Raw genomic sequence first — 21,959 nt, forward strand, 5'->3', positions numbered from 1 at the left:
ATGTCCACACAATGGAATATTACTCAGTCATAAAAAGAATGAAATCCTGCCATCTGCAACAACATGGATGGAACTAGAGAGTTTAATACTAAGCAAAATAAGTCAGAAAAAGGCAATTAACATATAATTTCACTCATATGTGGAATTTAAGAAACAAAACAAACGAGCAAAGGAAAAAAAGAGAGAGAGAGAGAGAAACCAAGAAACAGACTCTTTAACTATAAAGAACAAACTGATGGTGACCAGTGGGGAAATGAATGGGGGAAGGGTGAAACAGGTAATGGGGATGAAAGAGAACACTTGGCATGGTGAACACTGAGTAGTGTGAAATAGAGTTGCTGATCACTCTATTGTGATAGATCACAATAGATCTATCATAACACTGTATGTTAACAACACTGGAATTAAAATGAAAAATTAAAAAATTATAGTATATCCAGGGCGCCTGGGTGGCTCAGTGGGTTAAGTCACTGCCTTCGGCTCAGGTCATGATCTCGGGGTCCTGGGATCGAGTCCCACATTGGGCTCTCTGCTCGGCAGAGAGCCTGCTTCCCTTCCTCTCTCTCTGCCTGCCTCTCTTGTGATTTCTCTCTGTCAAATAAATAAATAAATAATCTTTAAAAAAAATTATAGTGTATCCATATAATGGAATATTATGTAGCCATAAAACAGAATAAGGAAGGTCTTTATGTGTGAAGAGAAAATATGGTCCAAGAGATACCCTGAAGTGAAAAAAAAAAAGAGGTATAGAATATTGTACATGGTTTGCTGTCTGTTTAAAAGCAAAGACATTTAAATAAAAACTTAAAAAAAAATAAAGGCAAAGGCAGTGATTCCGGAGCCCAATGTCTGGGTCTGCTCCTGACATTTGCCATTTCCAATGTGTGTAACACGAAGCAAGTCACTTAAACACTTTGTGTCTCATCCTCTGGCTCTGTAATAGAGACAAGAGCATCCATCTCATGAAGTCGATAGAACCAATGACATAGCACATTTTAAGTGCTTGACAGCTGTTTGTGTAACTAAAAGGAAGTGTTTACCTTTCTGTTTATTTATGGATGGACTATCTCTGGAAAGAAGAAATGAGAAATTGGGAACAGGCTGTCTCCAGGGAGGAGTACTGGGTGTCTGGGGACAAGAGTGGGAGACTTTTTGCTATGCACCCCTCTGGCCTTTTGGAACACTGAACTGAGCCAATGTGTTCATTTTCAAAACAAAACAGGTAAACCTTAAATTTGAAAGAAATTATGGCTTGGGACACCTGGGTGGCACTGATGGTTAAGCGTCCAACTCTTGGTTTTGGCCCCGGTCATGGTCTCAGGATTGTGAGATAGAGCTCCCCCATTGGGCTCTGTGCTCAGTAGAGTCTGCTTAAAACTCTCTCTCCCTTGCCTTCTACCCCTGCCCCCTCAAGTGAATAAATAAATCTTAAAAAAAAAAAAAAAAAAAGCTATGGCTTTACTGAAATTTGAACAGACAAGCCACTACAATGTCGCTGCCGGAAGCAGGGAGTACTTACAGGAGGTGTTGCACAGACCACTCGGAGGGGAAGGCCTTGTGAACTGCCTGTGGGGCCTCAGCATCCCTGACATCGAGGAAGTGGATGGAGCCCCCTGTGGTGCCCACGGCCGCAGAGAGGGAGGAAGGGGAGCAAGCCAGCACTGTTGCCTGTTTAAAATAACTCCAGATGCTTAACTTTACTGTGCCAGAGCATGAAGCCAGCTTTACCACACATCAGAACCTACGGTTTATCTGAAAGCCCTCCGAACGAGGAGCACGGCAAGTGTTGTGTGGTATTACAAATTAGACATGCAGCATTCCTGAGCTAATCGACTGCATAAGTCACACGAATCTCTACATGTTATTCTTTTATCTTAACATTAGAATCACAAAAATATAAAGAGATTTCTTGAGCCTTAAACCATGACTCCATTTTTATCCCCAAATGATTATGAAATGATTATACCAACCATAATGAAAAAATAAAATTTAAAATACATTTGTAGCATCTTTTGGACATCATTACTGAATGTTAGTGATTTTTAAAAATCAGCATTCATCTGTTGGATAGTAGTCGACCCTGGGAGACTGGTATGATGGAGGAAGACAAGAAAATAACCATATCAGCACAGCATGTAACCAAAGACATGCATCACAGATTCCTGCTCATCTCACAGTCACTTATGGAATATGATGTCTAGGAGAATACATTTGCTTTCATGACACTTAAGCAATCAGCTTCATTCTCTATACTTTGTAGGTTATTTTGAAAAACATCAAAGAACATTAGAAATAGAAAAGACTTTAAGAGGCAATCATTTTGTAGAAGAGAAAATGGAGGCCAAGAGAAGAATAGCAATTTGCCTCCGGTCCTGTAGCTGATGATGAAGCTGAGAACTCAGGTGTCCTGCCTCATTAGAATGCACAGTTGCTCAACCAAGGAGGTTTTCATTTGATTTTCAAGGTGAATTTTAAAGGTTGAGTCTTCAGTGGTATCTCATGCGCCACTGTAAACAAAATGGCAAGGGACTTTTTTTTTTTTTTTAATTGGAAGTCTTTAATGGGATGTGTGTGTGTGTGTGTGTGTTTTCTCAAAATAATCTGTTGAAATTATCTTCCATTCCAGGGCAATAGTAAGCTAAGGCTAATCATGGACAGCAGTATCTGGAAGGGTCTTATGTACCTCAGCAAGTACCATCAAGGGAAGCTGCTAGTGCCCAGATATCCTCCCATCATAGTACTGGGCCAAGTTCACTGAAGCCCACCGCCTGAAATGTTCATGGGGAACACAGTTCAGGCATAGCAGGGAAATCTGGCCTCAGCATTGCTGGGTCAAGTGCACTTATCAATACCCCACAAGGCAGCAGTGTTCTCCAGTGAGGAAAAACCAGCCATTATCCCCAACTCAGAATGAACCACATGAGTACACCATGCCTGGTTTGGAGCTCAGTGAAGGTTTGTCAAATTAACTGTGAAAGCTATCTGAGCTTCACCCCTTCACTCACGTGAAGGCAAGATCTCTGGTGCAGAAAGCAGACCTTCTCATGGTGCCTATCTCTCTCCTTAGCCAAGAAGAGCAAGGTTAAGTACAGACTGTAGAAACTCTTGAGTGGGTTGTTAACCATTTGTATGTCTCTCGTCTGTGAAAGGAGATGTGATCAGATGAGCTTTAAGACCTCTTCTAGTTCTAGTAGTTCTAATAGAAATGAATACATAGGAGCTCTTGTCACCATAGTGTGCAGTCTACTCATATTTCAGTGTTTTAGGTAAGAATTTTTATATTTACTTGTCAGGGTGAGTTTTATATATCCCATTGAATTGTGCATCTTTTGAGTCTTATCATTTTCTTAGGTGAGGTATGAAGCTTCCTCTTGTTTTATAATTGAGATTTTAATTTTATAAAGGGAAAGGATTGTAACTTCCTTACCTACTACCAAGATCCATACCTCATCTAGAATTGTGTAATACAATAAATGATGATAATATAAGGGGGAAATAGAATTGCCATTGTTTCTTGGTTCTTTCATGTTTTGATTTAAAATATTATTTTGTATAAAATATATTATGAACATGGCAGAAATAATGGTATCACATTTTGGCAAGTGTTGTGAACAACTGTGGTTTATTCCCCAGTATCCAAACACCTTCTTTCTGGAAAATTCCTTGAATATCTACTGAGAAACCATCTCTCCTATTTTGGGAGTTCAGAGAAACAGATCTGACTCCCATTTTCAAGGCTGAGTTTAATCCAATTAGCATTTCTCATTCCTCTGTCCACAGTGATTAGTTCAGAGATGTTATTAAGACATTAGAAGACATTTAGCTTGATGGAAAGAAGAGACTTCTTTTCTCTTCCTCTTCCCACTGGAGGAGGCTTTCTTCCTTGATGGTCTGACACCTGTGAGGTTGACACCTGTGGCATTTGGGTATCACTAAAAGAAGCCTAAGATGAAACTAGGGACAGAGAGAGAAAAACAAGATCCCTGGTAATATCATTTGAGTTGCTGGGCTGAGTAACATCTGAGGCCAGACAAGTCCTTACTTTATAGCTGATTAAGCCAATAACCCCCACTTTTTTACTTTTGTCTCAAGCTGGTTAGAGTGGCAATTTTCTTTCATTTCTAACTGACCTCCTTGAGGTTAGATGGGGCCATTTAACTAGTTATGGCCAAGGGGGTGATTTCTTTCTTTCTTTTTTAAAAATTTTTTATTTATTTTTTATTTTTTTATAAACATATAATGTATTTTTATCCCCAGGGGTACAGGTCTGTGAATCGCCAGGTTTATACACTTCACAGGACTCACCATAGCACATACCCTCCCCAATGTCCATAACCAAACTCCCCCTCTCCTAACCACACCCCCCCAGAAACCCTCAGTTTGTTTTGTGATATTAAGAGTCACTTATGGTTTGTCTCCCTCCCAATCCCATCTTGTTTCATTTATTCTTCTCCTATCCCCCTAACCCCCCATGTTGCATCTCCACTTCCTCATATCAGGGCAATCATATGATAGTTGTCTTTCTCTGATAGACTTATTTCACTAAGCATGATACCCTCTAGTTCCATCCATGTCGTCACAAACGGCAAGATTTCATTTCTTTTGATGGCTGCATAGTTTTCCATTGTGTATATATACCACTTTCTTTATCCATTCATCTGCTGATGGACATCTAGGTTCTTTCCATAGTTTGGCTACTGTAGACATTGCTGCTATAAACATTTGGGTGCACGTGCCCCTTCGGATCACTACATTTGCATCTTTAGGGTAAATACCCAGTAGCCATAGGGTAGTTCTATTTTCAACATTTTGAGGAACCTCCATGCTGTTTTCCAGAGTGGTTGCACCAGCTTGCATTCCCACCAACAGTGTAGGAGGGTTCCCCCTTCTCCGCATCCTTGACAGCATCTGTCATTTCCTGACTTGTTAATTTTAGCCATTCTGACTGGTGTGAGGTGATATTTCATTGTGGTTTTGATTTGTATTTCCCTAATGCCAAGTGATGTGGAGTACTTTTTCATGTGTCTGTTGGCCAGCTGGATGTCTTCTTTGCAGAAATGTCTGTTCATGGTCTTCTGCTAATTTCTTGATTGGATTATTTGTTCTTTGGGTGTTGAGTTTGCTAAGTTCTTTATAGATTTTGGACACTAGCCCTTTATCTGATATGTCATTTGAAAATATCTTCTCCCATTCTGTCAGTTGTCTTTTGGTTTTGTTAACTGTTTCCTTTGCTGTGCAAAAGCTTTTGATCTTGATTAAATCCCAATAGTTCATTTTTGCCCTTGCTTCCCTTGCCTTTGGCGATGTTCCTAGGAAGATGTTGCTGCAGCTGATGTCGGAGAGGTTGCTGCCTGTGTTCTCCTCAAGGATTTTGATGGATTCCTTTCTCACATTGAGGTCCTTCATCCATTTTGAGTCTATTTTCGTGTGTGCTGTAAGGAATTGGTCCAATTTCATTTTTCTGCATGTGGCTGTCCAATTTTCCCAGCACCATTTATTGAAGAGGCTGTCTTTTTTCCATTGGATATTCTTTCCTGCTTTGTCGAAGATTAGTTGACCATAGAGTTGAGGGTCTATTTCTGGGCTCTCTATTCTATTCCACTGATCTATGTGTCTGTTTTTGTGCCAGTACCATGCTGTCTTGATGATGACAGCTTTGTAATAGAGCTTGAAGTCCGGAATTGTGATGCCACCAACTTTGCCTTTCTTTTTCAATATTCCTTTGGCTATTCGAGGTCTTTTCTGGTTCCATATAAATTTTAGGATTATTTGTTCCATTTCTTTGAAAAAAATGGATGGTATTTTGATAGGGATTACATTAAATGTGTAGATTGCTTTAGGTAGTATAAACATTTTCACAATGTTTATTCTTCCAATCCAGGAGCATGGAACATTTTTCCATTTCTTTGTGTCTTCCTCAATTTCTTTCATGAGTACTTTATAGTTTTCTGAGTATAGCTTCTTAGCCTCTTTGGATAGGTTTATTCCTAGGTATCTTATAGTTTTGGGTGCAATTGTAAATGGGATTGACTCCTTAATTTCTCTTTCTTCTGTCTTGTTGGTGTACAGAAATGCAACTGATTTCTGTGCATTGATTTTATATTCTGACACTTTACTGAATTCCTGTACAAGTTCTAGCAGTTTTAGAGTGGAGTCTTTTGGGTTTTCCATATATAGTATCATATCATCTGCAAAGAGTGATAGCTTGACTTCTTTGCCAATTTGGATGCCTTTAATTTCCTTTTGTTGTCTGATTGCTGAGGGTAGGACTTCTAGTACTATGTTGAATAGCAGTGGTGATAATGGACATCCCTGCCGTGTTCCTGACCTTAGCGGAAAAGCTTTCAGTTTTTCTCCATTGAGAATGATATTTGCGGTGGGTTTTTCATAGATGGCTTTGATAATATTGAGGTATGTGCCCTCTATCCCTACACTTTGAAGAGTTTTGATCAGGAAGGGATGCTGTGCTTTGTCAAATGCTTTTTCAGCATCCATTGAGAGTGTCATATGGTTCTTGTTCTTTCTTTTATTAATGTGTTGTATCACATTGGTTGATTTGCAGATGTTGAACCAACCCTGCAGCCCTGGAATAAATCCCACTTGATCGTGGTGAATAATCCTTTTAATGTACTGTTGAATCCTATTGGCTAGTATTTTGGCGAGAATTTTTGCATCTGTGTTCATCAAGGATATTGGTCTGTAGTTCTCTTTTTTGGTGGGATCCTTGTCTGGTTTTGGGATCAAGGTGATGCTGGCCTCATAAAATGAGTTTGGAAGTTTTCCTTCCATTTCTATTTTTTGGAACAGTTTCAGGAGAATAGGAATGAGTTCTTCTTTAAATGTTTGGTAGAATTCCCCTGGGAAGCCGTCTGGCCCTGGGCTTTTGTTTGTTTGGAGATTTTTGATGACTGTTTCAATCTCCTTACTGGTTATGGGCCTGTTCAGGTTTTCTATTTCTTCCTGGTTCAGTTGTGGTAGTTTATATGTCTCTAGGAATGCATCCATTTCTTTCAGATTGTCAAATTTGTTGGCGTAGAGTTGCTCATAGTATGTTCTTATAATTGTCTGTATTTCTTTGGTGTTAGTTGTGATCTCTCCTCTTTCATTCATGATTTTATTGATTTGGGTCCTTTCTCTTTTCTTTTTGATAAGTCTGGCCAGGGTTTATCAATCTTATTAATTCTTTCAAAGAACCAGCTCCTAGTTTCGTTAATTTGTTCTATTGGTTTTTTGGTTTCTATTTCATTGATTTCTGCTCTGATCTTTATGATTTCTCTTCTCCTGCTGGCTTTAGGGTTTCTTTCTTGTTCTTTCTCCAGCTCCTTTACGTGTAGGGTTAGGTTGTGTACTTGAGACCTTTCTTGTTTCTTGAGAAAGGCTTGTACCACTATATATTTTCCTCTCAGGACTGCCTTTGCTGTGTCCCACCGATTTTGGACCATTGTGTTTTCATTATCATTTGATTCCATGAATTTTTTCAATTCTTCTTTAATTTCCTGGTTGACCCATTCATTCTTTAGAAGGATGCTGTTTAGTCTCCATGTATTTGTGTTCTTTCCAAATTTCCTCTTGTGATTGAGTTCTAGCTTCAGAGCATTGTGGTCTGAAAATATGCAGGGAATGATCCCAATCTTTTGATACCAGTTGAGACCTGATTTAGGACCCAGTATGTAATCTATTCTGGAAAATGTTCCATATGCACTAGAGAAGAATGTGTATTCTGTTGCTTTGGGATGGAAAGTTCTGAATATATCTGAGATGTCCATCTGGTTCAGTGTATCATTTAAGGCCTTTATTTCCTTGTTGATCTTTTGCTTGGATGAACTATCCATTTCAGTGAGGGGAGTGTTAAAGTCCCCTGCTATTATTGTATTATTATTGATGTGCTTATTTGCTTTTGTTATTAATTGGTTTATATAGTTGGCTACTCCCACATTAGGGGCATAGATATTTAAAATTGTTAGATCTTCTTGTTGGACAAACCCTTTGAGTATGATATAGTGTTCTTCCTCATCTCTTATTATAGTCTTTGGCTTAAAATCTAATTGATCTGATATAAGGATTGCCACCCCAGCTTTCTTCTGGTGTCCATTAGCATGGTAAATATTTTCCACCCCCTCACTTTAAATCTGGAGGTGTCTTCGGATCTAAAATGAGTTTCTTGTAGGCAACATACTGATGGGTTTTGTTTTTTTATCCATTCTGATACCCTGTGTCTTTTGATTGGGGCATTTAGCCCATTAACATTCAGGGTAACTATTGAGAGATATGAATTTAGTGCCATTGTATTGCCTATAAGGTGACTGTTACTGTATATTGTCTCTGTTCCTTTCTGATCTACTACTTTTAGGCTCTCTCTTTACTTAGAGGACCCCTTTCAATATTTCCTGTAGAGCTGGTTTGGTGTTTGCAAATTCTTTCAGTTTTTGTCCAGAAAGCTTTTTATCTCTCCTTCTATTTTCAATGATAGCCTAGCTGGATATAGTATTCTTGGCTGCATGTTTTTCTCACTTAGTGCTCTGAATATATCATGCCAGCTCTTCCTGGCCTGCCAGGTCTCTGTGGATAAGTCTGCTGCCAATCCAATATTTTTACCATTGTATGTTACAGACTTCTTTTCCTGGGCTGCTTTCAGGATTTTCTCTTTGTCACTAAGACTTGTAAATTTTACTATTAGGTGACGGGGTGTGGATCTATTCTTGTTGATTTTGAGGGGGGTTCTCTGCACCTCCTGGATTTTGATGCTTGTTCCCTTTGCCATATTAGGGAAATTCTCTCCAATAATTCTCTCCAATATACCTTCTTCTCCCCTTTCTCTTTCTTCTTCTTCTGGAATCCCAATCATTCTGATGTTGTTTCATCTTATGGTGTCACTTATCTCTTAAATTCTCCCCTTGTGGTCTAGTAGCTGTTTGTCCCTCTTTTGCTCAACTTCTTTACTCTCTGTTATTTGGTCTTCCATATCACTAATTCTTTCTTCTGCCTCATTTATCCTAGCAGTGGGAGCCTCCATTTTTGATTGCCCCTTATTAATAGCTTTTTTGATTTCAACTTGGTTAGATTTTAGTTCTTTTATTTCTCCAGAAAGGGCTTTTATATCTCCAGAGAGGGTTTCTCTAATATCTTCCATGCCTTTTCGAGCCCGACTAGAATCTTGAGAACCATCATTCTGAAGTCCAGATATGACATATTACCAATGTCTGTATTGATTAGGTCCCTAGCCTTTGGTACTGCCTCTTGTTCTTTGTTTTTGTGGTGAATTTTTCCGCCTTGTCATTTTGTCCAGATAAGAGTATATGAAGGAGCAAGTAAAATACTAAAAGGGTGGCAAAGACCCCAAGAAAATGTGCTTTAACCAAATCAGAAAAGACCCCAAATCATGGAGGGGGGGAGAAAGGGGTAAAAAGAGGTTCAGAAAAAAAAAGAAAAAATTAAAAATAAGAAAATAAAGAAAAAATATAAAAAAGAAAAAAATATATATATTAGATAAACTAGTTAAAAAGTTAAAAAAGAAAATGGTAAAAGTTAAAAAAATTAGCAGAAGAAGAAAAAAAATTGAAAAAAAAATTAAATTAACCGCAAGACTAAAGAATCATGGGGAGAAAGCCATGAGTTCTGTGCTTTGCTTTCTCCTCCTCTGGAATTCTGCTGCTGTCCTTGGTATTGAACGTACTCTCCTTGGTAGGTGAACTTGGTCCTAGCTGGATTTCTTGTTGATCTTCTGGGGGAGGGGCCTTGTTGTAGTGATTCTCAAGTCTCTTTGCCCGAGGTGGAATTGCACTGCCCTTACCAGGGGCCGGGCTAAGTAATCCGCTCGGGTTCACTTTCGGGAGCTTTTGTTCCCTGAACGCTTTCTGTAGAGTTCCGGAGGACGGGAATGAAAATGGTGGCCTCCCAGTCTCCGACCTGGAGGAGCCGAGAGCCTGGGGCCCCACTCTTCAGTGTGCCCCCAGAGAACAGTGCCCAATCACTCCCGTATCCCCAGCCTCTGGCCGTGCTCTGAGCTCACCTAGCCTGCGACCGTTTCAAGGTAACCCCGAGCTGAGAGCTCACTCCTCGGCTCTGTCTCTGTAGCCTGCTTCCCCGTTCTAATACCTGCAAGCTCTGTGGCACTCCGACAGCCCCGATCCTTCTGTGACCCTGAGGGACCTGGGGCCACGCTGACCCCGCGTGTGCTTCACCACGGTTTAGCCTCTGGTGCGATGTCCCTCAGTGGAACAGACTTTTAAAAGTCCTGATTTTGTGCTCCATTGCTCCGCCGCTTGCCGGGAGCCGGCCCCTTCCCCCATGGTCTATCTTCCTGTCGCTTTGGATTCACTTCTCCACCAGTCCTACCTTTCAGAAAGTGGTTGATTTCCTGTTTCTAGAATTGCTGTTCTTCTTCTCTTCGATCTCCCGTTGGATTTGTAGGTGTTTGCAATGTTTAGATAAGCTATCTAGCTGATCTCCTGCTACCTGATGTAGTCTCAGCCTGCTACTTCTCCGCCATCTTGACACCTCCCCCGGGGGTGATGTATTTCTGAGTAAAAGCAACTAATTGCTAGTTCAAGACTCTCTGGCACTCCCTCCCCATACTGTGGCTCTTAGGAGCTATTATTAGGTGGTGGCCCCTCCCTCAGCATGGCTCCCTGAGAGAAGGACTCTGGAGCAGAGACCCTGCTACTGCACAATTAAGTTGTAGCACGAGTGAGCTATAAACCACTAGGACTTCGAAAATATCTGCCACCACAGAAAAATATTCCTGTACTCCAATTCAGTACCTTATGTTCCACCCTCTGGGCTGTAGAATACATTTTATACACAAGAATTATTCTAAATATATAAGGTAAAAATGCAATAAGGTACCTGCAGCAAGTATTTCCACAGACTTGACATGTAAGTATGAAAACACAGATTGGATTAGAATTTAATATTTTAATCCATTTATAAGGCACACTTACTGGGGTATTCAGATAAATCCTGCTGGCACAAGTACCATCTTCTGTATACCAAACACAAACTTCCCCTGAATGTGTGAGTGTCTATTAAAAAAAAAAGAAAAAGAAAACTCAAAATGGAATATAAGACTGTGTTATGGAACCATGTTCTAAATCCCTTTAAAGTATGTCAGTAACTCTGATGATTTAATATAAAATTTCATTTTACTCATATGGATTATAATAACGCTCACAACATCAGTACTTCTGATTTGAACAAAAAATAACAATTATCTTTTTTTAAACTAGTATGTTTAATACAATTTAAGAAACATAATGACTAAGATTAGAAAAGTAAAATGATTTTTTTTCCATGTAACATAACTGAGTTACTTGGAAATTCAACAGGATTATTGTTTAATGAATAAATCTAGAAATAGGAAATTAGATATGTATTTTTTTAACTAATGGACTTTGTTAAAAAAAAAAAAAAAGCAAAGCAAAGCATGGGGCTTGAACTTAAGACCCTAAGATCAAGACCTGAGCTGGCATCAAGAGTCAGACACTTATCTTTAAAAAAGGGAGGGGGGGGCGAGCAGGCACCGGGATGGCTCAGTTGGTTAAGCAACTGCCTTCAGCTCAGGTCATGATCCTGGAGTCCCAGGATCGAGTCCCATATCTGGTTCCCTGCTCAGCAGGGAGTCTGCTTCTCCCTCTGTCCCTCGCCCCTCTCATACTCTCTCTCTCTCAAATAAATAAATAAAATCTTAAAAAAAAAAGTCAGACACTTAACTGATTGAGCCACCCAGATGCGTCTAACAGACTTTGTTTTTAAGAGCAGTTTTAGTATTAAAGAAAATGTGAGCAGAAACTAGAGAGTTGCCATACCCTCCCACCCCCCACGTACATACTATCTCCTCTATTATTATCTTGCATTAGTGTGGCAAATTTATTAGAATTGATGAGCCAGTATTGATTCATTGTTATTGATAAAGCCCATAGTTTACATTAAGATTCGTTCTTTGTGTTATCCATTCTATGGTTTTGACAACTGTGTGATATGTATCCACCATCACAGTATCATACCGATGCACTGCCCTAAAAATTCTCTATTCTCCACCTCCATCCTTCCCCCACTGAGCCCCTGGTGACCCATACTATCTCCATAGTTTTTCTTTTTTCCAGAATATTATATAGAGGAAATCATACATCTTTTTCAAATTTGCTTCTTTCATTTAACACTATGGATTTAAAGCTATTCTATGTCTTTTCATAGCTTAATAGCTCATTTATTCTTAGTGCTGAATAATATTACATATTTTAAGCACTAAGTAAGACATCTTGGTTACTTCCAAGTTTTGGCAATTATGAATAAAGCTGCTATAAACATTCACGTGATGGTTTTTGTGTGGGCATAGGTTTTCAAATAATTTAAGTAAATAACAAGAAGCTCAGTTGCTGAATCATAAAGTAAGAATGTGTTTAGTTTTGTGAGAAACTGCCAAACTTCCAAAGTGGCTATACCATTTTGATTCCTATAGGCAATGAATGTTTCTGTTGCTTCATATCCTTGCTAGCACTTGAGATTGCCAGTGTTTTAGATTTTAGACATTCTAATACGTGTGTGGTGTCATCTCATTTGCAATTCTCTAATGACGAATACTGTTAAACCATCTTTTCATATACTTATTCGCCTTTGGTATATTTTCTGTGGCAAGGTACTTGATATTTTGCCCATTTTTTTTTTACTGTGGTTGGTTATTTTCTTATTGTTGAGTTTTAAGAGTTCTTTTTACATTTTGGAAACCAGTCCTTTATCAAATACAGGTTTTGCAAAGACTTTTCTCCCAATCTGTGGCTTTTCTTTTTTTTCTTTTAAGGGTGTCTTTCCCAGAGTACAAGTTTTTTATTTTATTTTATTTTTTAAGATTATTTTTAAAAAATTATTTATTTGACAGACAGAGATCACAAGTAGGCAGAGAGGCAGGCAAAGAGAGAGAGGAAGCAGACTCCCCGCTTGAGCGGAGAGCCTGACGCGGGGCTCAATCCCAGGACCCAGAGACCATGACCTGAGCCGAAGGCAAAGGCTTTAACCCACTGAGCCACCCAGGTACCCCCAAGTTTTTTATTTTAATGAAGTCCAACTTACCAGTTTTTCCTTTTGTGGATTATGTTTTTGTATTGTGTTGAGAAAGTCATTGCCAAACCTAGGATCACTTAGATCTTTCTCTATATTTTTCATTTTACATTTAGGTCTATAACATTTTGGTCTATAACCCGTTGTGAGTTAAGTTTTGAGAAAGGTGTAAAGTCTGACTCGATGGTGATGATGGTGATGATGATGATGATGATGATGATGATGATGATGATGATGATGATTTTGCATGTGGATGTGCAGTTGCTCCTGCAATGATTTGGTGAAAAGACTACGCCTTCTCAATTGAATTGCTCTTGCTCCTTTGTCAAAGGTCAGTTAACTATATTCATGCAGATATATTTCTATGTTCTCTGTTCTGTTCCATTCATCTATTTGTCTAGTCTTTCACCAGCACTATACTGTTTTGATTACTGCGGCTTTGTAAATCTTGAAATTGGGCAGTGTAAGCCTTATACTTTGTTCTTCAATATCGTACATGTTTTTTCTTTTGTTATGTTATGTTAGTCACCATATAGTATATCATTAGTTTTTGATGTAGTGTTCCATGATTCATTGTTTGCATATAACACCCAGCGCTCCATGCAATCTGTGATCACTGGGCTCACCCATCCCTCCACCCGCTCCCTTCTAGAACCCTCAGATTGTTTCCCAGGGTCCACAGGAAAAGTCCATTCCTTCTCCTAATGTCCTCCATGCTATTCCTTATACCCCACAAATAAGTGAAACCATATGATAATTGACTTTCTGTGCTTGACTTATTTCACTTAGCATAATCTTCTCCAGTCCCATCCATGTTGATGCAAAAGTTGGGTATTCATTCTTTCTGATGGCTGAGTAATACTCCGTTATGTATATGGACCACATCTTCTTTATCCACACATTTGTTGAAGGGCATCTCGGCTCTTTCCACAGTTTGGCTATTGTGGACATTGCTGCTATGAACATTGGGGTGCATATGGCCCTTGTTTTCAATACATCTGTATCTTTGGGGTAAATACCCAGTAGTTCAATTGCTGGGTCATAGGGTAGCTCTATTTTTAATTTTTTGAGGAAACCCCACACTGTTTTCCAAAGTGACTATACCAACTTGCACTCCCAACAACAGTTTAAGGGGGCTCCCTTTCTCCCAATGTCTCCAACATTTGTTGTTTCTTGCCTTGTCAATTTTTGTCATTCTAACTGGCATAAGGTGGTATCTCCATGTGGTTTTGATTTGAATTGCCCTGATGGCTAATGATAATGAACATTTTTTCACGTGTCTGTTAGCCATTTGTATATCTTCTTTGAAGAAGTGTCTGTTCATGTCTTCTGTCCAATTTTTTGACTCTATTATTATGTATTTGTAATTCTGAGTCTTTTGCCTCTTCACATACACTTCAGAATCAGTTTATTGATATCCGTAAAACAACTTGCTAGGATTTTGACTGGTACTGCATTTCATTTTCATCCTCAGAGGGGCTGTACCACTCTGAAAGAGGGTAAACAGTAATTGTTTAATGAGTTTTGATAACTCATTGGCAATGAATGTGTTGAAAGATGTGACTTGGAAAACTTGGATGGTGAGTATAAACAGGATGGCTCCTAAGATTTCAATTGCTTTGACTGTTTTCAGACACTTAATATTATGAAGTCACAATACAATGATGTCATCTAACTGGGGCGTATATTTGATGATGGAAGTGGTTGGCATTTCTTCCAAATCCTCAAGAATACCCCCTGCCTCCTATTTGTATAAGGTTGCACAAGATCTTCCAAAATCATTTTTAAAAATCCTACTGTGAGATAATAAATTATTCCTTACCATGCAGTATTCATTTCCAGGTGGGATAAAGTCAATTGCCTGAAATTTCCCATCACAAGCCTCTAGGACTTTATCAAAGGTCGGCTTCTCACCAGGAGTGTAAATAAAAACAGATCCCTGTTAAATATACCAAAAAAAGAAAGAAAGAAAGAGAGAGAGAGAGAGAAAGAAAGAAAGAAAGAAACGATGTAATTGTTATGTATGCAATTCAACAAGTATTTATTAAATGTCCACTGTGAGCAAGGCACTGTGTCGGAAATTAGAGATTAACTTAAGTAAAGTCCTGACCTTGAGGAGCTTAAAATCTTGATGCTTAATTTGTTTGTTTATCAATTCATTCATTCATTTATCATTTTAAATAACCAATAAATGGGGCTTTATTTTTTTCTCCAAATCCAAATATTTGGTTTTTAAGTTATAAAACACAACAAAACATTTTTTCCAGACTTCAAAAATGTCTATTTATAGAAAAACCTTGTAAAGTGTGGAAGACCAGGAAAGTTGTGGAGACAAACTAAGTCTTAATCACATACTAGACCATGGTGGGCATTGATACAAACTTTTAAATAAGCCTTTGTAGAAATTGTGGAGGTGTAGCTGAAGATGTTACTTCATGATTCTTTGTAATTCTCAGCTGCCAATTCACCTAAAAAAAAAAAATCTATCCTGTCAGTTGGGACTCTCTGCTAAGTAACTGTAATATGGTGTGAGCACATAAGTAGCAATAAGAAGTCTGCTTTCAACTAACAGCACGTTTTTCAAGCTTGAGTTAAGTGTGAGTATTTCTGTTCTTGTTTATCTAAAAATTTCAACTCTGTAGAGTCTAAATTTGATAGATATTCACTGATTTTACCTTGCACTCATTCCTTCAACAAATATTGAGTGGATACACTGTGTCAGGCACTGGATCCTGGGCCTATATCAGAGGACAAAACAGACAAATATTCCCTGCCTTCATGGAGCTTACATTCTGCTGGGGAATTCAAACAATGGACAAGGTATCTAAATAAACAGCAGTGATTGTAAGAATCAAAAAATAAAGCAGGTTAAGAGGATATGACATAGCAAAATAAGAATGTGAAATTCTAAACCAAGTATCCAAGAAAGGCTTTATAGAGATGACTTAAAAGACTTGAAGGAAATGAGGAAAGAAAGGATCCATGTGGATTCTATGGGAAGAACATTCCAGACAGAGAGAGTAGCCAGTGCACAGAGGGAGGAACATGCTGGGTGAGTTAAAGAATACAGCATGACGGGGCTCCTGGGTGGCTCAATGGGTTAAAGTCTCTGCCTTTGGCTCAGGTCATGATCCCAGGGTCCTCCTGGCATCGAGCCCTGCATCAGGCTCTCTGCTCAGCAGGGAGCCTGTTTCCTCTTCTCTTTCTGCCTGCTTCTCTGCCTACTTGTGATTTCTGTCTGTCAAATAAATAAATAAAATCTTAAAAAAAAAAAGAATACAGTATGATGACTAGCATGACTGGAGCAGTGTGAACAAAAAGCAGGGTAGGGGGCGATAAGGCCCAGGGGTGAGTAGAATCCACATTACAAAGGGATTGTAAAGCATAGTGAGGATGCTGGCTCTTAGTCAGAGTAACATGGGGAATCACTGGAAGCTTCTGCAGAGAAAATGGAAAAGTTGTTCTCACTTTGCCTGCTGTGTTGGGAATAGTTTATTCTATCATATACTGGGGAAAGTGTATTAAAATCTCCCATTGAGATTACAACTTTGCTTCTCCTTGTCATTTTGTCACATTTTGCTTTATATATTTTGGGACTGTTTTATTTAGTACCTATATATTTTAAGTGTTGATATGTTCCTACTGAATTTAATCTTTTAGTATTTTTGAAATAAGTCCATTTATCTTTAGTAATATTTTTTGCCAGAAAGTTTATTTTGTCTGATATTAATAGAGCACCACTGGCTTTCTTTCTGTTAATGTTTGCATGTTAGATCTTTTTATTTTTAGTTACTTTCAATTTTTAAATTTACTTTCAACATTACTGTACTTTTAAAATTTACTTTCAATCTTACTGTACCCTTATGCTTTAGCTGTGTCACTTGTAAACAGTACATAACTGGGTTTTGCTTTTTTTTAATCAAGTATTGCAAAATTTGCCTTTTAACTACATCTATTATCTGTTTTACTTTTACTGTAATTACTAATATTTGAGTTTAAATATTACATTTTAATTTATGTTTCTGCTTTCTTATTTGTTTTATATTTCTTTTTCTCTCTTTTCTTACCCTGTTTTGGGTTGCTTTCTAAAAACATTCTGCTTTCCCCATCTATAGTGTAGACATTTCATCTACTGTTTCAGTTCTTTTAGTAGCTACCTTAGAAGTTATAACATGTATACTTAATTTATAAACACCGCAAGGTTACTTAAAACCTTTATCTTCTGCCTGGGAAAAGTAAAAAATGAACTTGAAACACATAAATCCATTTACTCTTTCCCCTCAGTTTACATTATTGCTGTCTGGGATTTTAATTCAATGTTATTATTAAACCCAACCTCACATTATTTTTACTGTTTTATACAGGCAGTGTTCATTTCTCCACACTACTATTCATTCTTGCAACACAGTCTTCTAACTGGGATCCTTTTCCTTCTGCCTGAAGTACATTCTTTAGAATTTTCTCTAGTAATGGTCAGTTGCTGATAAACTCTCAGTTTTGGAACATCTAAAATTTCTTTTTTTCACCCCTATACTGAAAAGTACTCTCACTGGGTATAGCATTCCAGGTGGTAGTTATCTTATTTCATTACATCAGCATACTTTTTCTATAAATGGACAGACAGTAAATATGTTAGGCTTTGCTGGCCACATGATGTCTCACAACTACTTAATTCTACCATTGTAGTGTGAAAGCAGCCGTAGACAATACATTAATGAATGGTGTGACTATGTTCCAATAAAACTTGATTTATAAGAACAAGCAGCCGGCTGGTTTTGGCCTATAGGGCCATAGTTTGCTGATGCCTTCTGTTCTACCTGGAAGGTAGCATTCCATTATTTCTTACTTATATTATTGTCGCAGAGGAGTCAGTTGTTAGTCTAATGGAAATTCCTTTGAAATAATCTGTTTTTCTTTCTGATTATTTTTAAGATTTTCTGTATTTCATTTTCAACAGTTTCACCTTGTTAAATCTAAGTGTGTTTAACTTTTTAGGTATTCCGCTTGAGATTCACTGGACCTCTTGAATCTGTAAATTTGTGTTTTTAATCAGTTCTGGAAAATATCTCTTTAAATATTGTCTGTACCTCACTCTCCTCCAGTCTGGGGTTCCAATCAAATGTACACTGTATCATTCATGTCTCTTACTCTCCCTTCTGTATATCCTACCCTCTTGTGTATCTAGGCTATATTCTAGATAACTTCTTTTGATCTGTCTCCAATTCACTAATTCTCTCTTTGGCTGTGTCCAATCTTCTGTCAGACATATTCATTTAATTTTTACTTTTTTAGTATATTTTCTCTTGTAGAAGTCCTATTTTAGTCTTTCTCCCTTCTGTTATGTTACTTTTTTTTTGTTGATTCCTGTTCTTCATAGATATTCTAGGATTTTCATTTATTTGTTATTTATTAAAACACAGTTAGCCAGTTGTTTTAACTTCAGGTATTTACCAGCAAATGATATTTTCCATATTTAAATTTAAGTTTCCTTTAGGCAGAAAATCACTGATCTTTCCTTACAATCCATCTAAAGTCACTGCTTAACAATATAAACTATTGTTAACCCTGACTTTTGAGAGTCATTCCATTAATTAGGAGTCTTTCTAACAGTGTCATTGAGATGGATATTTCATTTTATTCTGCATTTATTCCCCTTCCCTTCTTTTACAGAACCCATATTTTCCTCAGAAAACCACCCATGACCCCAATCTCAGTCAATGTTTGGTTGGGTTGACTCTATACAGGGTTACAGGGTTCAAGTGTAGACATGTGACATAGGCCTGGCCAATGACAGCTTAGAATCCTCCTGGACATAGTAATTGCCACAGGTGTAGAGAGGTGACCGAGTAAGTACAATGAATCTAAATTCCAGGACATTTTTTTTCATGGTTTCTTTCCACTAGGGATACCACCTAGGGATTTCTACCAGGGTAGAAATATAAACTAGAGTTGCAGGAGGCTCTCTGCACACCTTCCAGGGGAATCTTCATGGGAAGGGTGACAGCAGAGAGAAAACAGAACCAAGAGATGGTAACAAAAAAATGTCAGGAGCCACTAGATTCAGATTAACTCCTTGCCCTTTTACTTACATGCACAAAAACAAAAAAATGAATAAACAAAACAGTTTTTGTTATTTAGGTCTTTTACATTAGGTATTTTTCATTTGTAACCAAGTAGTCCCAAATAGTAGAGTATCACTATGAAGCACTATGCCCTTCATTCCCATAGTGTAATGATAATAATATTTCAAAACTGTATATCAAGAAATCACCATCTGGGGCACCTGGGTGGCTTAGTGGGTTAAGCCTCCGCCTTTGGCTCAGGTCATGATCTCAGAGTCCTGGGATCGAGCCCCACATCAGGTTCTCTGTTCAGCAGGGAGTCTGCTTCACCACACCCCTCTGCCTGACTCTCTGCCTCCTTGTGATCTTTCTGTTAAATAAATAACTACATAAATAATCTTAAAAAGAAAGAAAGAAAGAAAGAAATCACCATCTATCATACCTTGTCTGTTTGAATCAGCAACATGTGGTAATTTGGAGAAAACATCATATGTACCACAGGCTCTTCAATCTCTAGAAAATCCTCTACTTTGTAAGTTAAATCTTTAATAATAAAAGAATACACAAAGCCATCCTAGAGACCAAAACAATGAGATAAACAAAGAAAATCAGTCTCAGTCAATGCAGAGTTATAATTTCCATGTCAAACGAGCTAAGACTTATGGACTACCATCCATAGATTATCTTTGGAATCATCATCAATGTTTACATTATCTAGAATGCCTGGTCTTATCTTTATTAGGCAACTTTTAACCACCTTTCCTGGTCAAGTTTCATTTTATCTCTTCTGTGACATAAAATTTTGCAACTAAAATTTATGGATCTCTCCTTTATTTGAACTTCTCTAGCATTTATCTTTTAATTCCCAAGTAATGTCTTCAATAAAGTTAGAATTTTTTTTTATTAGAATCAAAGGTAGAATTTAGTGATTCATCAGTTGCATATAACACCTGGTGCTAATTTCCTCAAGTGCTCTCCTTAATGCCCATTATCCAAGTATCCCTTTTCCCCCACTAAACTCCCCTCCAGCAACCCTCAGTTTGTTTCCTAGAGTTCAGTGTCTTTTAGCATTTGCCTTCTTCTCCATTTTCATCTTACTTTTTTTCCCTTCCCCATGCTCATCTGTTTTGTTTCTTAAATTCCACATAAAAGTGAAATCATATAGTATTTGTCATTCTCTAATTTTGCTTAGCATGATACCCTCTAGTTCTATCCACCTAGCATCTATCTTTTTACCACTTTCTTCATTATACAGGAGGTAGGGCAAATGAAGCAGTTCATTATGTGGCTTGTATAAAGCAGTCTGCTTACTTCAAGGAATACTAGCCTTAATGTATATTATTTAATCATTATTATATGCATTTCTTTTCTCCCTAAATGACCCAAAGGTAGGGAGTATGCTCTTTATTCCTTTTATAACCTCCTTTTATATTTCTTTAATAGTGCTAGAAGGAGGGCAAGTATCTAGTAAAAATCAGCTGGTTGGCCATAAACAAATTTAGGCTCATTTAACTATTCTTAAGAGGAATTTGAATAGTTTTCACAGTAGTGAAGAAGCTTTGGGCAAATTAATCCATCATTTCTAGATTGGATCCCACTACAACTAAAGTATATGCATTAGTGAGATGGCCGGGTTCACATACTTGGGACCTGGGGGATAAAACATTCAAGGTGCTTTCTCCAAACTCATCATCATTCTCTATTTCTTATGGCGTAGATGCTCAAACCATTCCTTTAACTAGTTGTTTGGGTGTTAAAAATTTTATTATTTATTATATATTCATTATAATATTTTATGTTTATAATTATTATAAATTATAATTATTTTAGTTCTAACTTGATTTATTTAATTTAATCCATCAATTTATTTAATAATTATTTTATTAAATAATTTAATAATTAATAAAATTAACTATTACTTTATTTAATCAATATAATTTAATTTATATTACAATGGCATGTGATTATTGTAATTATTATAAAATTAAGAAATAAGTTTATTATAATTTATTATTCATTTAATTTAATTTTAATTTTTAAAGATTATTTATTTATTTGACAGAGAGAGATCACAAGTAGGCAGAGAGGCAGGCAGAGAGAGGGGGAAGCCGGCTCCCCGCTGAGCAGAGAGCCTGATGTGGGGCTCGATCCCAGTCACATGCTCTACTGACTTGAGTCAGCCAGGTGTCCCTAAACTAGGTTTGAAAAAATGTCAAGGGTGAGGGGCATCTGGGTGGCTCAGTTGGTTTAGCGCCTGACTCTTGATTTTAGCTCAGGTCATGGTTTCAGGGTCATGAGATGGAGTCCTGTATTGGGTCCTGTGGTGAGCATACAGCCTGCTTAAGATTCTCTCTCTCCTTCCCTCTGCCCTTCCCTGTGGCTCTGTCTCTGAAAATAAATAAATAAATGAAAATTAAAGTAAAAAATGCAAGGGTGGCTTTGAGAAGGACAAGAGTCATAAAAGGCCATAAATGCAAACTAAATGTAGGAGTTATGGTGGCAGTGTGTGTGTGTGGCAGGCGGAGCAAAGATGATGGTCTGTTGCAAGATTGCAGGGGAGGGGGATGGATTACCAGCTGAGAGTAGGTTTATGTGCTCCAGATTGCTTCTCATTGGTGGAGCTACATCTCTCACTCTGACATAATGGCCTAACTGCCCTCAAGGTTCTGGAAATGTGATCTGTGGTAATAGAAGAGAAAAAGCTAACAGTGGTCTTGGGACATCTACAAGCAGACCTGAGATTTTAGTGTAGGTGAGCTCCAAACCTTAGCATTGCTACAAGACCATGTAAAAGCATTGTAGTCTGACCCCTTTTCATACTTAACTGAGACTGTATGCTCTAAT

General features: G+C 37.9%; 1 protein-coding gene across 1 annotated transcript in view; it reads right to left on the reverse strand.

Annotated features, from left to right (window-relative positions):
• Positions 1-21,959, reverse strand: part of CFAP43 (cilia and flagella associated protein 43) — a 115,743-nt gene that overhangs the window by 71,989 nt on the left and 21,795 nt on the right. The window contains exons 8-11 of the mRNA XM_046027569.1: positions 19,558-19,689; positions 14,876-14,992; positions 10,941-11,021; positions 1,520-1,668 (exon numbers count right to left, since the gene is read on the reverse strand). Coding sequence (XP_045883525.1) covers positions 1,520-1,668; positions 10,941-11,021; positions 14,876-14,992; positions 19,558-19,689 — 479 coding nt within the window. The remainder of the gene's footprint in view (positions 1-1,519; positions 1,669-10,940; positions 11,022-14,875; positions 14,993-19,557; positions 19,690-21,959) is intronic.

Source organism: Meles meles, chromosome 13, assembly GCF_922984935.1.
Source record: "Meles meles chromosome 13, mMelMel3.1 paternal haplotype, whole genome shotgun sequence".
NCBI classification, from domain to species: domain Eukaryota; kingdom Metazoa; phylum Chordata; class Mammalia; order Carnivora; family Mustelidae; genus Meles; species Meles meles.